Genomic DNA, 20,916 nt, shown 5'->3' with positions numbered 1-20,916 from the left:
TAAGTGCTTTAGTAAAAAATGAAATGTTTCAAAATGAAATCATTTACTGAAATAACCTATTAGTTAATGTTGGAGTGAAGTTTCATGCACATAATGTAAAGACTAGTCGTTGAGGTATATCCCGAGTTATACGATCCACAATCCCATTGTTATATAAGGGCCAATAGCAAAAACCCTATTTCCTGGTGAACTGTAGCTGCCAAGATTAAATTCAAGATAAAGTAGTGGGTGCCCTTTCCACAGGTGAAGAAGTACTCAAATCTTTTATTTTATCAAAAGAAGAAACAACAGTGTAAAAAGTGTCGATGCGCTACAGCTTGGCTGCTGTTATATGATGGCCGCAGCGGCGGTGTTAGTTTACATGTGTGTTTCGTAGGACAGTAGAGCAGATTTGGGGAGGGTCCCATTCATTGAACCTTTTCATGGGCCCAGACATTTCTGTGGGGGCCCTGAGTGATTGTGATAGTAGTAGTAGTAGGACTTGTAATAGCAAAGAAGGAGCAGTTAAAAAGAGGAGGGTCTTTGAATATCGCGGTCCTATTGTGATTGTTTGTTGTTCACTGGTCAACAAGTCTGCCTGATTATATAATGTTTAAAATAAAATGGCATCAGCTCTACTCGTGAAGGTGAATTCTTAGCAGCTCTGTTGTTGCTGCCCTGTGTGTGACCCTGACCTTTCACCTCCAACAAAATCTCCTGTTAATCTCCTGCACCCGTATGTGGAGGCTGGTGTATAACCCGGAATGACTATATAGTCAATAGATATATACATATACTATATATCACAGCTGTAATAATATGAGATATGTCTCCATAAGGGAGGTTTTAATTGTTGACAAATACTGTACATTGCTGTACAACTCTTATTACAGTTCATTTATTGTTTAAATAGAGGCGCTTAAAGTTTAAAAAGTAGTCACCTAAATCAACACACTGTTTACTTCTGTCTGGGTGCCGCTGCTCTAATGTTTTTGCGTTTTCAATGTCTCCAATATAACCTTCATCATAAGAGTTAATAGGTATAAGTGTAGCTTGTCTAGACTATCATAACAAATGTTAATGTCTTAATGTTAAGGGCTATATAAAAAATACGGCTAATGGTAAACAGGCATGGAGTGACATCATTTATACCCTTCATAACGACATGCATTACATCACATTTAATAAAATCTGTTTTTCAAAGCTAACCAAGTACTCAAATACTGTGCCTCAGTTCAAAGTTAAGGTACTTGTAATTCACTTAAGTATTTCAATTTACTGCTACTGCAATTGTAGCTGTAGGTACCAGTTACTTAAGAGATTAAGATTTGTCCAAAACATGATTATGTTCATCATATCTTTTGTATGTAACAAAATATATATATATATATATATTAAAACTGTGTAAAATATTTCAAATAAACTCCACTTCTCAACCTCAAAAATGCAAATTCCATACATCGGTAATAATAACAATAATAATCCAATAATATCATAGCCTATATATATATATATTAAGCAATATGAGTACTTTTATTTTGATACTTGAGCCATATTTTGCTGATAATACTTCAATGCAGGACTGGTATTTCTACTTTTACCTCAGTAAAGTATCTGGATACTTGTCCAGCCCTGGTGAGCTGTGGAGATGCTGATTGGCTGCTGGCCCTCCTTTGTCTGCAGAGAAACTCAAAGCATGAATGTATTATATTATTATATTATAGTGTCCTCTAGTGACTGGTTGGAGTAATTACACTGCCTTTTATTTCACACATGAACAGTATGGCAGCTGGCAGTGGATGGGACTTTTGATGGACCAGCCTGCACAGACTAAACATCTATTTATAGACAGACTTTCATACAATGTATTTTACATTTTTGTTTTTACTGATTGTATTACCTAGAATACAAATCCAATGAAAAAGTGGTAAATAATTTAGCATAATTATAAAGATAGTTCCCTTGTATGTAGGGTATTCATGTGTGGGAGAAAACCAGGCCAATAGGAGGAACTTTGCTCAAGGCTAAGTCACTCAGCAGCATTAGGCCAATGCTTTGATACACGTTAAAAGCGACTCACTTGAGTGTGTGAGTGTTTGCTTGATTGCAGCGTGTAGGCCGTATTTTTAGCATATTCTCCACACGCAGGCGGAGCTAAGGAGGCTGCGATGGAGGGATGCTGCTGAACAGCAGGTGCAGACCGCTGATGTTGACGGGGTGCACTTTGCTGAGGGAGGATCAGAGAAAGCTGGATAGTAGATTTTTTTGTCGACGGGAAGAGTATATTTCACTCTGTGGCCCGTGTTGTATCCACTTTTAATCTCGGAGAGCACAGATTTCCTCCCCGCCGCTCCGCTCACCGACAGGCTGTGAAAGGCTCCGTCTGTCTGTCGTGTCGCCGGAGGTTGCGACGATGTGAAGCTCCATCGGTGGGTCGACGGCTGCAGCCTTTTCCCTCAAACCTGATATTATGCAGGAAACAAGGGGCACTGGACGGATTAAAGGGGAACAAAGCAGCGGTTTAGAAAACGTTTTACAAACTGGCAGGTCAGTGTGTTTTCGTGTTGCGCCATAAAATACAGCATATTGTCTTCCTAGCACAATAGTTAGCAGCATCTGAATATCTAATAGAACCTGACTTTGGATCTGGATCCTGAGCCATTTTAACTGTGAAAGTGCAGATATTTGTTACCTTTGTGATGCTGACATAGGAAAAGTCAAGGCCTTCACTGTTTGTAAGGTGTGAGTCCATGATGGTGAACAGAGAGCTCAGTAGATTGACTCAGTGCTTGTTTACCAGATTTATCTCATTTCAAATCAAGCTTTTACTATCAGCTGGTTACTAATATTTATGCTGCAAAGGTATTTTCAGGTTGATCGTGTGATGTAGAGTGAAAACTATTGCTATGAGTAATCAAATTCTCTCAGCCTAGTAACTGCCAAAAATAGACTCTCTATTAAAGGACTCTGGTGTTTTTCATGTGTTATGTCAGTTCCCTGAAGGGGAAATGTCTCATCTGGTGTTAAGATCAGAGCATGAATATGTGTTCATGCATGCATGCATCTCTGAATTGACATTATGACCCTCCCCCACAGCCTGCATCTCTCTTAAGCTCTCGACTGAATGCTATAATCCTCTAATTGAAACCTCATCCCACTATTTTATCCACATCTGCTCACATATCATACAACCCCCTACCTCCATCAACTCCTGCCCCCCTCCCTCTTGTCTTCCTGCAGTATTAGCCAACTATGGTCGACCCCTCGGAGGCTGAGGAGCAGAACAAGTGTAAAGGCCCAAAGCTCGACTCACCAGCTGTGGCCACTGAAGACCCTCGACTGCCAGAACTGGCTGATGGCTCGACAACAGAGGAGGAGGGGGATGCCGGTTTTGAGACGCCACCCTCTGGCAGTTCTGAGCCGAGCCCAAGCCATGTTGCATCCCTGGCAGCGCCAAACGACGCCTGTCAGGAGGCCCCACCTGAGCAACCACAGACTCAGACTGACAGTGATCCGTCACCAAAATTGCACCTGGACCTATACAACTTTGACTCACCAGCCGCAGAGGGCAGCCGCTATGTGTTAACCAGCCCTCATTCCCTCGAGGCCTGTGCTCGATGTGGGGTCAAACCTGTGGAGCTACTGTCCCGCCCACTTGCGGACTTCGCCCGGGAGGCTCCTGGCCGTTCCATGCGTGTTGCGACAGGCCTGTTTGAAGTCTACGAGAGAGACAGGCACGCCAAATTACGGCAGTGCAGGGAGGAGAGGGAGAGGATTATCAGAGAAGAAAAAAGAAGGATTCTGCAAGCGACAGTCAATACCAGCAGTATTGTGTCATCCTCCTCAGTGGAGCAGCAGCACAAAGTCTCCTCTGGCTCCACTCAGCCACCTAAATCTGGGCCAGTGACCTCCAGCTCAGCCCCTGATTTTGGAGCATCCTCTAGAGGCACAGCTTCAGGTCCGACCTCTAAAACAGGTACAGCTCTTTTATCTAAAGCTCCTACCTCCAGTACCTCCCCTAAATCCAATCAGTCCTCAAGAACTGGTTCCACAACCTCTACACCAGCCTTAAAGGTTGGTTTCCAAGGATCTGAACAAGTAAAAACTACACGGCCACTCTCTTCAGGCCCTCCACCAATAGTCAGGAAGTCCTCAGGCAGTAAATCTTCAAACACTTTCCCCAGATCGACACCAAAACCTCCCTCCTTCCCCAGAGCCAACTCTACATTAACATCATCAGTGACAAGGCAGGCAGTTCAGAGCTCTGGGAAGCCTTTGAACGGTGTAACAGGAGCGAAGTTCTCTCAGCACAATGGACATCTTGGCTTTCACTCCAAGGTACGAGGAAAAAGCCATTCACTCGAGTCCTTACAGCGGAAGAAGGATCCTGTCTGCTCCTCCACCTCCACCACCACAACTACTACTACATGCACCTCATCAGAGTCAGGTGCTTCCTCTTCTTACAGCTGGGATGGTGCACGAGAGCATTGGGCTAAAGTCTCCAGTCCTCGAGCGCGCACTATGGCCACTTTCAACTCCCTGATGGGCCGCAGCCTCAGCCTTGGCGACCTGAGCCACTCTCTTCAGACGACACAGAAGGTGGAACGCATTGTGAAGGAGGTGAGGCGCCGAGGCCTGAAGGCCGTGTCCGAGCGTGACCGCAAGATTGCAGCTTTGATGCTCGCCAGATACCAGGAGGAAGACATCATGAGTCAGACCCGCTATGTGGCTCACCTTCAGTGGGATAGTGAACGCAGAATGGATGAGCTACGGCGAGAACAGGAGGACAGAGAGAAACAGCGTGCAATGCTTCAGTGCCAGAGGGTGTGGCAGACCCAGGTGTCGATACGTCAGCGAAGACTCAGCCAGCAGGAGCAACAGTCAGCAGCTGCCAAAATGCGCCAGGCTGAAGAGAGCGAGGAGCGATGGAGGGAGCTTGCAGAGCAGCAGGAGCGCAGCCGTCTCCAGAGGTTACAGCAGGCAGCACGAGAGGAGAAGCATAAGAAAGCTCTTCAGGAACAAAACCTGAAGGCCCTGGAGGAGGAGAGGGCAGCCATGCTGGAGCAGGAGAGGCTGCTGCTGAAAGAGAAGCTCACCATGGCCGAGCTGAAGAGGCAAGAGAAGGAGCACCAGGGCAAGGAGGACAGAAGAGGTCTGAACAAAGCAGAGAAGAGACGTCACGCCGCCCTGATACAGGAGATCTCCCGCCGAGAGCAGGAGGAGAGAGAGGAGGCCAGAAGGGCAGCAGAGGAGAAGCTCAGCCGCTCCCTGGTGAATTATGAACAGATAGTTGAGCGTCGTGGACATGAGCTGAAAGAAAAGGCCAAGCGTGAGGAGAAGCAGATCCAGAAAGCACGCAAGGCAGCAGAGAAGCGTGAGAGGCAACAGCAGCAGCTTCTGGAAGCCCGTGTGAAGGAGGCAGAGAAACGAGCCCAGCAGGCAGCTTTAGTGGCCGAGGAGAGGGCCAAAGAGAAAGCTCAACGGGCCATCCAGAGTCGGCAGGAGAAGGAAAAACTCCAGAAGCTCAACAGGCAGCGAGTGGAGGAGGAGGAGAAGCAGAGGCGTCTGGAACTGCTGCAGTCCATCGAGAGGAAACTGGAGAAGAGCGAGCAGATCTTCAAGGAGAAGAGGGCAGTGTTGGAGAGCGCTCGCTCCGTGGCCCAAGCCTCTTTTCATGTACGAGACAAAGTGCGAGAGGAGACCAATGTGCGTACGTTTGATAAAATGGCCCTGGAAGCTCAGCTCAATGCCAGTCTGAATGAGAAATAAACCCATGCCTTTGTCGTGGACTCTTTCTTCTGGTCATGTGCTTGGCTCTCGCCTTCATCATGGCCCTCATCATTCAACAGCTTTAACTTCTTCCCATAAAGACCTAGTGTTATTCTTTCCTAACATATCTTCACCCATCAGTTGGTTTGACCATCAGTTTTTATTATAGATCCTTTTGAAGCAAACCAAATCATTTTGTAACATGGATGGAATGGGACTACACACTTTATCAGCTCTTATAAATGAACAGTAAAGCCTGTATGGGATGTACAGTGGACTTCATATTAAATGAGAGTTTGGAGAGAGCTGCCTTGTGCAGCAACACAACCCCTCCTCTTTCTTTTTGCTCTGTCTGTCTCAGCTACTGGACTGAAAGCTCTGTAGGAATGAATAGAGGCATTGTTTACCAGGAAGCACAACTCTATGACAACTGCGGAGGCTTTTAAGGGGGCACTCCTATGAGGGGAAAACTCAGAGCAAATGGTTCTAGACCCCCAAAGCAAATGACAGATCCTTTTGTACAGGCACTGTGAAACAGCCAGATATAGCATGGAAATGAAGCCCCGGGCTGGACACTTGTCTGCACCTAACCGCTGACAATGCAGCACAGGCGGGCCATGTGCACAAGCCCCGTGCTGATGAAGCATCAGAGGACGCAGATTCCTGCAGCAGGAATGTTCTTTCTTCCCTCCCTTCAAGGACTCCGCTGTCTCTCCTCCTCATGTCAGATCACAGTTAACGGTGAAGCACTCCAAGAGACAGCCACCTTTCCCAACACAGACACCTGGTGACCCACTCAAGGTCAACAGGTACATTTTCTTTTATTGTGTTTCTACAGTAGGTTATGCAATGCCTTCTGTTTTGCTACGTGCTTTTGAATTTCATCGCTTGCAATTTAAAAAAAAAAAAAACACAACAACCCTGGATCACAGTGACCCCGATTTTGACAGAGAAAAAGCAGAACTCATGAGCTCACATGCAAGCCATCAACAGGCTTTAAAGGCCTCTGGCTGTGCTAATCCTACAATCTCTCAGATTAAAAGAAAAGGGAGATACACAGGGGGGTTTGCCCTCATATGAAGGCGTTGCCATAGCAATAGAAATCAGGATGGGGCAGCGAAAGATGTACGAGTGAACAGCAGAGTGCGTGGGAATATAAGGGGGCTGCCTGTGGAGAGCTGGCTCTCTGGCGGCTCATTCTGGTTGTTTCTTTGGAAAACACAGCAGCACGTTGTTATAATGACATCTTGTTGGACAGGGAAATGACTGCAGCACTCCTCCTCACTCATTCAGGTAGAAACCCTTTAAAACCTTCACCTACACAGTCAGGCACTGTTCCTGCTGCACATCTGTGGCCAGGAAGTAAACTATTTCATTTCAGACAGTCTGATACCTGCTAACGTCACTAACTACTGAGATAAAAGCCTGACTGAATTTTAAATGCAGCATTAGACCAGCAGAAAACTGACAGGCTTAAGGCCCTGACTGAGCCCCGCTGTTCCCACCAGATAATCATGGGATGGTGATGTAAGGTTAGAGGGATGAGACGGCAGATTTGTAGGTGCTTATGATGGGGACTGAAAAGATGAGGTCGCCAATCTAGAGAGGTTATATTAAAATGCCGTAACATAGTAAAAGCTGCAGTAGATACCTCTTAGTAAACCACACATTAACAGTGCAGTGAAATTCAAAATAAGAAAGCACACATTAGCGGATCAGCAAGGTAAGAGGAAGAGATAACCTGTTAAGTTTGATTTAAAAATTATTTTTTTAAGCTTTTTTCGACATTATACTATGACTTTTTCACGTTATTACAACATGCTATACTGTGACTTTTTTCAACAATCTAAGACCTTTTCCCTTTTTTCCACATACTATGCTTTGGGGATCTACTACACTATGACTTTTTTTTCAACTTTTCTGACCTGCTATACTACAGGGTGCCTCCACATTATGGAAAAGTAGGGATTTTAATTGGAGTAATTTCCAGGACTGGATAAGTTTGGAAAAAGGGAAAAAGAGTCTGGAAAAATGTTTGTTGTTCACAGACTTTTACCTCACTTTCTAAAAGTAAATGTATTAATATTTACAAATCATAACAAGTTTACTAACACACAGCCGATGATATGAAACTAATCAAGCTGGCTGTAGAATGGTGTTGGGTTACCATGGTTACCGTTCCACTGTGATTGTCATTTATTTAATTTTTTTCCATACGTGTCGTCTACATTTTATTTATGATTTTTTATTTATCTTTGTTTTATTTATTTACAGTATGTTTACTCCATCTAAAGCCAGTGAAGCACAGACTCATGTTTTCTTTTGTAGTTCCTGGTTAATTGTTCATCTCTACTGCTCCTGTCCGCAGGTTCAGTTATTATTGCACTATTTAAGCCTTTAGCTTGAACATGTCTCCGTTTGGAGTTCATTCACCTATATGAACTACAATACGTAGGCTAAAATGTCCTAATTACTTGGCAACCTAATGGCATACATAGTATAGTATGTTGAAAAAGTTAAATATTCTATGACTTCTTTTTGGCTTATTTTTGGACACTTTTCTATGACTTTTCCTAAGTTCTTTACAAGAAATTATGCCCTGAATTTTTTTCCACATACTATATTTTCACATTTTTAATCATGCTTTCATACACAAATGGCCGGTTATAGATGTCAGTAGATGATTGTATCAAAGTAAATGGACTCCAACTGCAGTGTTTACACTCACATTCATTTTTCTATTTCCTGCAGGTCCTTGTGATGAACAAAAGCTGGTGACATTACCTACAATCAAACCTTTCTTGCCCCACTGAACTTTATCCAAGAGCCAATACAAGTCTCTCCTTATCAAGAGTTTTTCATTTTGACCTAATAACAGTGCCATCTACGTTCAGCTGAGAACAGGAGCCCAGATATGAATCTACAGGCTTTTACCTGGAGAAATGAAATGACATGTACAAGGTTCAAACACAGCTTTATTAGCATCAAGGCATGTTGTGCAGTCCATAATATGTTCCCTCTTACATTACCCCGACACATGTTCTTCTTTTCTCTATCATTTCTGGTGTTAAGTTATAATTTGTTCATTGTCATAAAAGTGCTTTTGCGTCAATAAATTACATTGAGTTGCTTCATCAGAGTCCGATTTTTCAGATGTAGCAATAATGAAATGGTCAAGGTCAATAATTCCATATCTGTGAGTTCATTGTCGTTCATAAAACCCCTGTTAAAGTAAAGGACACAATCTGTGCATACAACCGAACCCAGAATAATAAAAAGAAGCATTTTACAAGATGGACTTGCATTGTCTGTGCTTTCTGTTTGTGTATACTGTAAAGTTATTTTAGAGAATGATGCAAACATACAGTGTACACAGGTACAAGGCCACAGTCGCACACTGCAGACTGACTGTTCTTAAAACATTGTGATCTACGAATTTTTACTGTAATACAAAGGTATACCTTACTGAGAAAACAGCTATTCTTAATATACATGTAGTTTTCACTTATAATTATTCTAATATACCCAAACCAATCTGGCATTTCCACTAAACTTTACCTGCATTTCATTTTCTTTTTTAAGATTGAGATAAAGATTGCCAACCATATTTGTTTTAATCGTTATTATCCCATTTTTCAAATGCATTAGAAACACAATGGTTACTGAGAATCAATGTGGGGGCTGAGGACCAGTGCTGTTACATATAAGAGGTTTAGTCCTTTTAAACCTTAAGACTGCAGCCAGAGACACCATCAAACAGATTTCTGTGTATAATCATCTACAATATCTTAATGATGATTTGGGATCAGGATCTCTACGTCACTCACTCTGTGGACGGAGGTAAGGCTAAGGACCTCTTTTACAACGCACGCTCTTGTCTCAGCCCTCAGTTTTGTTCGTGGCATCCTTGCGAGCAATGATCTTGTACACGCTCTCTCTGAAGCTGCTGTCAGAGGTCAAGCGGCGGGCCGTCTCCCGTAACTCCTCCATGCTGCCACCATCAGCGTTCGCTACGGCAAAAGACTTGGAATGTTTTACTGCAACAAAGCAGAAAAAGGTAAGTACATTTTGTTCTCATGATAAGTTGATTAATAAAGGTAGAAAATCAGTATTATGTCTAAAGAAAAGTATTACGTGAAAAACATGTCAAAATAAAGTATGTCCAAAGTGCTAATAGCCTGTATAAAGCAGTCATGGCATCATTTCTCGAAAAGTGTGTCTGAAAAATAAGCCAAAAAAAAAAAGTAATAGATAGTATGTCGAAAAAGTTCAAATATAATCTGTCAAAAAAATGCTTAAATCAGTCATAGGATAGCCCGTCTGAGGCAGTCATGGCATCATTTCTTGGGGGGGAAAAGGCGAAGGAGAAAAGTGTCCAAAAATCCAAAAACAATTCAAATTTCCAGACTTTTCTGGGGATTAAACATCTGAATACTAATTGCTAGATGTAAATAAATGGTTTTAACACATGATAAATTATGACTATGTATGCCATTAGGTTGCCAAGTCATTACAAGACATTTTTACCTACGTATTGTAGCTCGTATAAGTGAATGAACTCCAAACAGAAACTTGTTCAACGCAAAACATTTGATTAAAGCTAAATGCTTAGAGAGTGCAATAATAACTGTGAACCTGCAGACAGGAACAGTAGGGATGTACAATTCACCAGGAAATAATGATAATAAATAAAATTATGAATAAAATGTAGACGACACGTACGGAAAAAATTCATTTAAAATAAAATTCAGCTTGATTAGTTTCATATCATCTACAGGTCGGCTGTGTTGCGTTAGTAAACTTGTTTTGATTTGTAAATATTAATACATTTTTTTTTAGAAAGTGAGATAACAGTCTGGAAAACTGCTGCTGTTGTTTCCAGACTCTTTTCCCTTTTTCCATACTAATCTAGACCTGGAAATGACTCAGATTAAATTCCATACTGCGTAGGAACCCTGTAGTATAGCACGTTGAAAAAAGTCACAGTATAGTATATCTAAAAAAAATAAACAAGGTTTCTCGCCTAATGTTTCATGTCCATTGTGAATGCAGATGAGTCAGAAGATACATGTGTCCGTGGAGTTTATTACTGTGTGGTGCGCAGACTTACACCAGTGGCGTCTGGAGGCCCTCCTCTGGATCCGGCAGCTCTTAATTCTGCGTGCGGCAGCTTTGTGCAGATACACAGCGTTCTTCATTATTGCTGGAAGCTTCGCCTCGATCTCCGCTGCACAGATACAGTCCTCAAAGAATCCTGGTTAAACACACACATCAGAAACACATTGTGTGTATATACTGTATATATATACACATATGTGACCTATATATAGGAACAGCTAAGTAAGTGGACCTTGTGTTTTGAGTATTTGTCTACAAGGTCAAGAATGAATCTCCATGCTCTAAAATTCAAGTACAGCATTATATTGATATAAACATGTTACTAAAGTATTCAAAATAACAGGAAAACTGTTGTGGTATGTGTGTTCGTACCATTGATTGTAATTGTTTGTAGTTTTTATTTGAGCAAAAATTCTATATTTGTGAACATAAGAATAATATTAGATTTAATCGTACAATTACATGGAGTCATGTAAATGAGAATATTGAATTATTACACAGCCCTCCTTTATCGCTGCCATTTTTATCATTTAAGAGCGATACGTTTAGTAATAGATTTGTCAAAGGAAAATTAAACAGTAACTATTTTGATAATCAATAGTCTCAAATAAACTATATGAATAAATCATCTTGAGAAATTGTAACAGGCATTTTGGGACATTTTGTAAATCAAACAATGAATCGAGAAAATAACCGTTATATTCAAAGATAATGAAAATAGTTATTAGTTCTAGTGGATAAATGACATAAAATAAAACACAAGAACTGTAATATTTCACCGGGATTATGTGAGTAAATCTCCTCAGATGCATATTTATTTGTGTATTTCACTGGGAGATAGCGATGCTATTATTGGTATCATGTGTAGGAACGATCACACCAAACTCCTTTCACCTTCTTTGACTTCTACAGCTCCCACTGAACTAAATGTTATGTTTGACACCACATATGAAGTTGAATGCACTCACTCTTCAGCTGAGTCACGTCCCCCTTCATCTTCTCGTCCGTCTCTTTGGTCCGTTCCAGTGAGTTCAGGCCTTTCTCCAGGTCCTGCAGAGCCTCTTCAGCCTGCTTCAGTCTGTTCTCCAGCTCCACGCGGGACTCTATCTCCGCCTGAGACGCAAGAAAACACACAGGAGGTTGGTGAAAACTTACCAAAGCAGCAACTGAGCGAGCTAAATCGATATGCCGCATCTTCATGTGGATATTAAAGGGAGAGATTGGACTTTTACTGATGAACTGAGCTGATGTGATGGAGGAAAGATTTCACTCAGCTTGTTTGAAGGAGACAACACATCATGAAGAATGTCGTTCTTCATGATCTTAACAGACTTTAGGTGTTACAGGATGAACTGGGGGCTTTTCTGCCACGTGTGCCCATGTTTTAGTGTTATTGTTTATTTTGTTTTTGTTATTTATGCCTCAGTTTGTGCCAGGGAAACAAAAACATCTTAATTATAAAAGAAAAAACCTAAATGTGTTAAAGTCATTCAGCCCTTCATTACACTATTGTAGCACAAATTCACTCATACAAACAACCTTTAAAGTAATCTGCTTTCACAGACACTGACACCTTTGTGTTTGTAAACACAATTCACAGAATATATAATTGACCATAAAACTGAATAAATACAATATTAAAATAGTTTAAAACATTTAACTAGAACCCATCTTGTGATGGCGTCACACTCCTTACTCCCTACTTCTGAACTGTTCGTCTGCTAAAAACCTTCTGTCTAGTGTCAGGTCCAATGTTTTCAGGGTTGTGTGAGCTTAAATTGATCAAATAAGTATTTATTTTAAAAATCAAGGCTACAGCCCCGAATACAAGGGCCACTTACACAATCAGTGGGAGACTAACCATCGTTACTGTTATTAAGTCCACCTGTGTTTTTGATTTCTGTGACAATCTTAAAACAGATGTTTCTTGGAAATGAATTCACCTCATGTAGAGCTACATTTTTAAAACTCACTCATATTTGAAGCTTCAATAACGATAAATGTTTTTAAGTTAATAATATTAATAATTGCCCAGGTTAGGCAGAGCCGTGCTGGGGATTGCTAATCCTAATAAATATAATAAAAGGTGTAATTTCCTCCATCAGGTGCATCAAAGCTAACGGGCGAGTCTGGGAGATGTGAAGTCCACACAGAGCTGTCAGGAGGTCAAATCAAAACTAAATGACAGAAATCATCTGTCTGAAACTCTATTTGAAAACAGAAACCTGAAACCCTTGAGCAGTGTGCTGTTGAGCTGAGTCTATCGGGTTACCTTGAGCTCTGCCTCCGTCTGCAGCTTGTCCACAGTGAGCTGAGAGAGCGACTGCTGCAGCGTCCGAGCCTGAGACGAGTAGTACTCCCTCTCCTGCTGCAGGATTTGAGCCCGCTGCTCGTTCTCCCTGAGCCTGAAGGGCAGAAACAGTCAAACAGGGAAGAGACTTAACACACAAAATCAGTGTCTCAGAAAAATATAATCTGTTCTGTCAAGAAACAGTGAGAAGATTGTGTGTCACAATAATGTACACCACACAGTTCTTATTTCCTTATTGAAGATAATGATTGACACGTTGTTGTTGCTGATTATGACTAAACATACCTTTTCTTTTAAATGTTTCCATATTTCATTTTGCAAATCATTTTACTGAATTTAAAGTGAGAGATCTCCCTTTTCCATATACATACGTATACAATATATTTAGAAAGCTGCTTTAGGTGTTTTGCTCGATCTGTTTTTTAGGTTTGGGAAAGGAGGAAAGTAAAGCAGGGGAGTTCTGGTCACAACAGACAGTTAGCTGTGAAGTTTTTATAAACCTCTGGTTAAACTGTCAATCGTATTCTTTTCCTCTCTTACTGGATGTCATGACAACTGTGACATCACGCTGATGTGGTCCAAGTCCAAGTTTGCCTGTTAGTGATCTTTTCTCAAACAGATTTAGTTTGAGAGATTTAACAGTTCAGAACACCGCTCGGCTCCATGTTGGGCTCCCTCCCACTACAACTATCTATCGTTTCAGTTTCCGGTCACATGAAGGCTTTCAGTCACCATCAGAAACACAACGGGTGAGACTTGGGGAGAGATTAGGGGAGCGATAGAAATATCATGTATTCATCCATAGAACACAGCAAGCTCGTGCACAACCTCCAATGAGTGTGTGTGTGTGGAAGCAAGGGGCGCTCTGAAAAACCAGCCTCAATCTCGTCTGAGATCTGTACATTCGCGAGACCAGCTTTCCTTTCCTTCCCTTGGCTCAGCTCGGACAGAGATGAGAGATAAGATAAATATTTCAATGGCTGTTTTAATCATTTTGGCCGTTTTTCATCTCCAAGACTAATCTGAAAAAACTCTCATTCAAGTTAAAAAAAAAAGACAAAAATATGATTAAAGAGCATAAAATATTTTAAAAATGAAAATTCATAAGAGATTAAGATCTTAAACATGATCACATCATGGTGTTGATTATATTGTTATAACCCAATAAAACAGTCCTGCAATAAATTCTACAAACAAAGATTGTGTCAAAGTGGTGTTGTTGTAATTCTCATTTGAGTATCGGCTTTCTATCTTCGCTCCTAAATAATATGTCAATGAGGTGGTAAAATATTTGAAATACCTTTAAGGGAGGAAAATTAAGGAGAACATGTTTTATTTTAAATATATTGTTGCTGGGGCAGCCGGTGGCACAATGGTTAGAGCAGTCACCCCATTCAAAGAGGCTGAAGGTCCTTGAGGCATCTCTCACACACACACACACACACACACACACACACACACACACACACACACACACACACACACACACACACACACACACACACACACACACACACACACACACACACACACACACACACACACACACACACACACACACACACACACACACACACACACACACACACACACACACACACACACACACACACACACACACACACACACACACACACACACACACACACACACACACACACACACACACACACACACAATTTCCTGCTATAATAATAATAAAAGGCTTGAAACCTGAAATGTATATAATGTTGCTGCATCATTGGGTATAAGTGTTTCTAATAAAAATACTTTTTAAATTTTTTTTTTAACTGCCTCAAAAACATGGCGTAGATTTGAGTGAAACAACCAATCCACAGTAATTCATATTTGTTGCAGAAATGTTGTTTTGCAGTGCAGGTGAGGATCAATTCTTGTTGCATTTAGCTGCAGCTGTTACGTGTCGACGAGGATGACCGAGAAGAGGAGGAGAGTGAAGAGGAGGAGAGTGAAGGCCGAGCTCATGGAAACATAAAGTTATAGCTCGTATATTTCAGCGTTCGTAACAGAACATTAGAACATTAGTGCTACACAGTCAATAGCAGCTGCCTGTAATATCCCACTTACTGTGCTGATCAATGTGCTGGTTGTTTACGGATCAATACACATTTCCACTAGTAGTTATATCCCTGTGCCATTAGTATAGAGGTTCCCTGCAGAGGCCGGATGCCAAAACGTTATTGCAGGTTAAAAGCTCTCGTGTCAACCGACATGACCTTGGATTCTCTTCAGTACTGATACAGTGATCAGTGTTTCTAACAAAGCAAACAGCTCAAAGAATTTAAAGTATAATTCCTGCGCAAAATCATCCCAGGGTCTTTTTTTGGCACTTACATACATCAAATAAGCCATCGAGACATTTTTTTCGTGTAACCACTACTAACGGAAAAATCGGGGAGAGTCGCTAACAGTCGGATGTGGCTCACACGTCTGATTAGCTCGGGGCTGCACGGTGAAGGCATTCAAACAGCTTTTTAACCACTAATACTGCTGAAAATTTCACCAAACCTCTGCAGCAGCATGAGAAGACTTCCTACACAGAAAACAAAGCACCAATTGGCTCCTTCCTTTTGGTTTGCATTTAATACACGAAAAAAAACTGTCTCGATGGCTTATTTGATGTAAGTGCCGAAAAAGATCATGGGTTGATTTTGCGCCGGAATTACACTTTATTGCTTTTAACAGAAGGACGGAAGGTAAAAGTTTTGTGAAAATGAAAAATGTATGTGAGTACATACGTAACTGGTCCATAACCAGTGATCCCAGTCTGATGCTGGACTCTGGTGTCACTCACTTGTCGTCGGCCTGATCCTTCTCCTTCAGCAGGATCTTCATTTGCTCCTCGATGTGTCTCAGATCCTGCAGCAGGTCCATGTCTCCAGGATCCTCCTCACCATCCTCCTCTCTCTTCTCGCAGTTCTCCTCCTCTGTCGCCTCGGCCTCCTTCTCCTCCTGCTCCTTCACTCCCAGCAGCTCCAGTGTTCTCTGTTTCTCCTGAGAGAGCTCCTGAAGGACAAAACCACAGATTCAGATCCCACCGAGTCGGATCAGTCCAGAAGAATTTAACCTGCACAAGTGTGATGCACTAACATCTCTTTTTCAGTTAAATGAAATTCTTCACATCACATGGCATCTGATCTGTGCATAAACCTGAGTACTCACAGGTACTGATACCAGCATCTGAGGCAGTACTGGAGGCATTTCATCATCAGCACATTTTTATCTATAAAGTCAGAGTCACGTTTTCCAAGTGGCTCTAAACCCCCTCCACAGAAACATGCATCAATATCCTGATGTATCACGTTAGCAGGATAATTGGACGACCTGCGTCTGTTACGCAACTTATTACATGAGCAGTTGTAACATTACATGATCTAAATGGAGCACCAGAGTCCTCTGCAGCTCATCAATAAGTTCTCATTACACTCCCAGTAATGTAGCAGAGTATCTGCGGGTGAGAGACTTTTTTTTTCATACCTCAATGGATTTCTGCAGCATGACGGTTAAACTGCTCAGCTCTTCTTTTTCACTCTCGACGCCTTTCAAGGACTGAGCGGTGCCGTCCAGGTCTCTGCCGGCAGCACACAACACAAAACAAATCACACTCTTTTACAGGCTCCTGCAGAAGAATTAGAATGAGTTAATAAACAGAAAACATGTTTTACAGTTTGATATGCTCCTGCTCTGCCTTCAGCTCCACCACCACCTCCTCAAACTTCATCTTCTCCTCCTCCAGAACCTGGTTCAGTCGCTCCAGCTCCTGCACACACACAGTTTTAGAGCATGTTTGTAGGAAAATGTTACTGATTATTAAAATGAAGGATCACACTTGGTGCTGTAGCAATATAATTATAATATTCAACTATTTTACTTTTTTGCTAAATTGGCAAAAAAAAATGCTGCTTTTGTCTGTTGTATATCACATAAAGCTGAATATCTTTGGGTTTGGGAATGAAAAAATGAAATGAAAAGACATCACCTGGGATTTGCACTGTTTTCTGACATTTTAGATTTCAATAAAATAATCAGCAGATGAATCAATAATGAAAAGAATCAGTACTTGCAGCCCTGGATGGCTGGAACCAAAAAGGCTCACCTCTCTCTGAGCTCTTTGATGACTGAGCTCCTCAGTCTCTTCCATCAGTTTATCTGCAGAAAGACATTTCACATGAACTTCTTCCTCTTGTTAAACTTGTAAATAACTCATCCATTCAGGTGTTTACCCAGATACTCTTGCTTCTCTTTGGCCAGCTGCAGCCCCTGAGCCTCCAGACTCTCGATCATGGCCTCCCCCAGCTGGGCGTTTTTCCATGTGCTGTTGGAAAAACGCAGAGATTTCTAACACTCGAACTCAAAGTCTTGTGTGTATGAACGGAAAGATTTCTGACACCAGCACCTCTGTGATTGTCTAATTTTTTCACAAACAGAACTCATCAAAATGATTCTATAATCCTGTGGAAATTCAAACAAACAGCCTTTAAGAGCTGTGTCTTGTGTGTGTAACTCCTTCAGAGGACACACATTTAGAAGGAGAAGTTGTGTCAGTTGAATACTCACACTTTCCCCGACTCCTGCAGCATCTCCATCCACTGGACCTGCTCCTCCCCGGACTCAGCAGCCAGGACTATGGTGCCCTGGGGGACGGACGCAAGATATTATACACCAGCATCTTGTCAATAATGGGCTGATGCTGTAAAATAGACGGTGGATTTCGATCTTCGGGCTGCTGAGCTAGTGAAAACTCTGTAACACTGTTGGGTTCCAGTGTGCAGTTAAATCCAGTCCATTATGCGTCCCATTTGTTGCAGGTTAAGGCTGATTTAAGCTTTAACAGTACAATATATAAAACTTCTCTGTTGCACAGACAATTGTGAATTTGTTTGCATGTTGTTTGTCTGACACTTAATGTCCGCATCTATCTTAAAAATATCACTTAAAAGCTGATATATGACACTGTAATGGAGGAATGCGTGTGTGACGGGATCAGGGTCTTACAGTGAAGTCTTCCAGGTTGACCACGATGGCAAAGGGCATTCCCATGTTTTCATTTGCTGACACCACACATCCTTCCAAAGGAATGACTCCCTGAGACAGAAACACATCCCACTGCTGTTTATAATGTTTCTGGATAATAAAAATATGCAAAAACGTCATCCAACAAACACAACAAACATACATGATCCACCATCTCACAGGGGCTCAGAGAAGATGCAGCGGCTCACCTTGGGGTGGATGTTGAAGAACCTGTTGCTCTCAAAGTTTCTCTTCTCGCTCTCTGCGTAGTAGAGCAAGAAGCTGTCTTTGATGATGAAGAATCTTTGTACCGAGGGAGACAATGAAAGCAGCAGTGAGTCAATCCTGTGGGGCTGAAAGGAACCAACGTCTGCAACCTCCATTGCTGCACGTCTATATCCCCTTTTACACATGCACAATTTACCCTTTCAGCGGCAGAGTACAAGGACCGTTTAATCTCTGAGTGAGCCCGTGTGTGAATAGAGCTGCTCATTCTGTGGTGTATCACTGCACAGGTGTGTTCAGAGAGATTCACTGAGATTGTGGTGGTGAAGAAGGTGATTCAGGAACTGCTGTCAGTAAGGACTGACACAGAAACCATCAGACAAATTCAAAGAACGGCGAGTCACTCTGTTTGTTGACTCTCTCTGCTGCACGCTCTGCCTCGCCACCAAGTAAAGGAACTAATTATTCTGTGCTATACATAAATGTATAACATTTATTGAACATGTTTACTTGTTACTTTCATGTCCTTTATTGTGCATTAACAATTAACGGATAAAAAAAGACACAATCAGATATAACTAGATAATCCAGAGATTTCATATTGCACTCCTATAAAGTTTGGGGACTTGCCAGAGACCAATAAATAATAGTCACATATCCTGCCTTTCCGTTCCATCTCAAAAAACTCTTATTTCCCATAATGCAACTCAAGAGCATCTTTTATTCGACCCTCTTGTCTCCCTTCTTTTTCAAACTCTGTGCCTTTCAGTTTATAACTCGACATTGTGCTGCTATTTTCACAGGCTCAGTGTATTGCTTTGAGTCGATATGCTCAGAGCCGCTGGGACAGTCTACCTGACGACCTGGGAGGAGCTGGACGCATTGACATTTTTAACATATACCTTAGCCAGGTATTTGATTCAACTGTTTATAGAAATTATTCAGATCATTTAATTCAATTATTTTTTTGTTTTAAGTGTATTTATAGTGTATTTTACTATTTTTTTTTTTATTTGTTTTTGTGTTTTTTTATCTAATTCTTTGAACTTGTTTTATTTCACTGTATTTTACTTTTATTATAGCTTTCAAATCTTTTATTTCATTTTTAATGTTTTTTATGGTCCACACCTCTACTGTAATATTATTTCTTGTCAGAAGCACTTTGAACTGCACTAACCTGCATAAAAGGTGCTTTAAAAAATAAAGATGGGTTGAGTGAGTTTTACTCTTCCTTTGTCCCTTTAATTTCCCCCCACGGTTAAAATTTCAGCCACAGTATGACAACACAGCACACTTTAAAAAGCTGGCAAAAAAAACAAATACCACAAAATCTCCTCGCTCAAACGCCAAACAAGCATTTACCGAACACGAGCAAATTCTTTTGACCTTTACGACACAAGCAAAAAGTGCGCTGCAAATGGACTCTCTGGATCCACCGGGTATTGTCGTTTTAACTGTTATGTAAACTAAGAGCATTATCATGACATGAGGTACCAATCCAGGCATTTTGTCATCCAAATACACACTTGTATCAGGATACACTGACACTGCGATGTGGTAAGTATTTCCTGTTGTTATATAAAACAATCCTCTGATACACAACATGCCAACACTTCTTAAATGTTCATTGTGGAAGAAAAGATCATGAAAACACTATCATTTTCTGTCATTTGTTATTTTTCAATGAGGAAAAGTCACAACAGAGGTGTTGCACTGCAGTTGTAAAGCAAAGTAAAAAAATGTTGCTCTCAGAACAGCATTTTATGCCTGTGGTGTCAAAAACATAGTGACTTTAACATTAACATTTTTCAGCTGTCTTACAGTTTTCAGTGCTCACTGACACATTTGGAAGGAAAATCAGACCGTTCTCTGAGAATAATCAGCATTTTAATAGAGAATAGAGGAAAACCTTTTCCCCCGAAATTAAAAAAATATGAAAAAGTAGTTTCCCTGCAGGCTTCAGCTCTAGTTTTTAAGTTTATCCAGGCTTTGACAAGTTTTTATGAGCAGCAGAGTCAGCTTTACCCTCCAGACAGAAGGACCTGCAGTATAAAGTGCTCTATCGGAGGTTAAAAGATAAAAACCACCAGGTGAATCACACCTCACCGCTCACCTGCGAGACCATTTGGCCGACGGCCGTCCGAACGGCCTCTTCCACAGCACACCGTGCAGCTGCACCTTGGTGCTGATGTCCAGCGCTTCAGAGTCTGACTGCTCCATGGACGACCAGGGCGAGAACAGAGAGTTTCTGGACGCAGACGAGAACATCCTCTTTGGCTTCCCACGCCCTGGGAGGTGGAGCAACAACAAAAAAACTAGAATAGACTTTTAAAATCAATAACAATTAACCCAATAACACCCAATACACACACACAGAGACGTGCATGAACAGCTGCAGGGACAGCCTCAATACACAGCTGGAAAAGTAGCAAACAATTCCCGATAACTCAGCAGGGTGGAATGATGCTGCTGCCAATACGCTC

At 41.6% G+C, this 20,916-nt stretch overlaps 2 protein-coding genes across 2 annotated transcripts; one reads left to right on the top strand and one right to left on the bottom strand.

Annotated features, from left to right (window-relative positions):
• Positions 1 to 2,449: 2,449 nt before the first annotated feature.
• On the top strand, positions 2,450 to 5,748 carry ccdc177 (coiled-coil domain containing 177; the record flags this gene model as incomplete). The annotated part of the gene is made up of 2 exons (XM_083924500.1): positions 2,450 to 2,526; positions 3,220 to 5,748. The coding sequence occupies exon 2, from the start codon at positions 3,232 to 3,234 to the stop codon at positions 5,746 to 5,748; it is 2,517 nt and encodes an 838-aa protein (XP_083780626.1). The 5' UTR covers positions 2,450 to 2,526; positions 3,220 to 3,231.
• A 3,056-nt stretch (positions 5,749 to 8,804) lies between these two features.
• plekhd1 (pleckstrin homology domain containing, family D (with coiled-coil domains) member 1) lies at positions 8,805 to 20,701 on the bottom strand (the record flags this gene model as incomplete). Its single annotated transcript, XM_083923639.1, has 13 exons — positions 8,805 to 9,785; positions 10,859 to 11,002; positions 11,835 to 11,979; positions 13,139 to 13,271; positions 15,990 to 16,201; positions 16,673 to 16,766; positions 16,861 to 16,955; positions 17,292 to 17,344; positions 17,419 to 17,510; positions 17,753 to 17,829; positions 18,191 to 18,280; positions 18,418 to 18,511; positions 20,547 to 20,701. 13 exons carry the CDS (start codon positions 20,699 to 20,701, stop codon positions 9,628 to 9,630), a joined length of 1,542 nt encoding a protein of 513 aa, XP_083779765.1. The 3' UTR covers positions 8,805 to 9,627.
• Between the last annotated feature and the right edge of the window lie 215 nt (positions 20,702 to 20,916).

The sequence above is a fragment of the Echiichthys vipera genome, assembly GCF_963691815.1.
Source record: "Echiichthys vipera genome assembly, chromosome: 12".
Lineage (NCBI taxonomy): Eukaryota > Metazoa > Chordata > Actinopteri > Perciformes > Trachinidae > Echiichthys > Echiichthys vipera.
The sequence above is the reverse complement of the archived record's forward strand: the minus strand, read 5'-3'. Positions and strand labels throughout refer to the sequence as shown.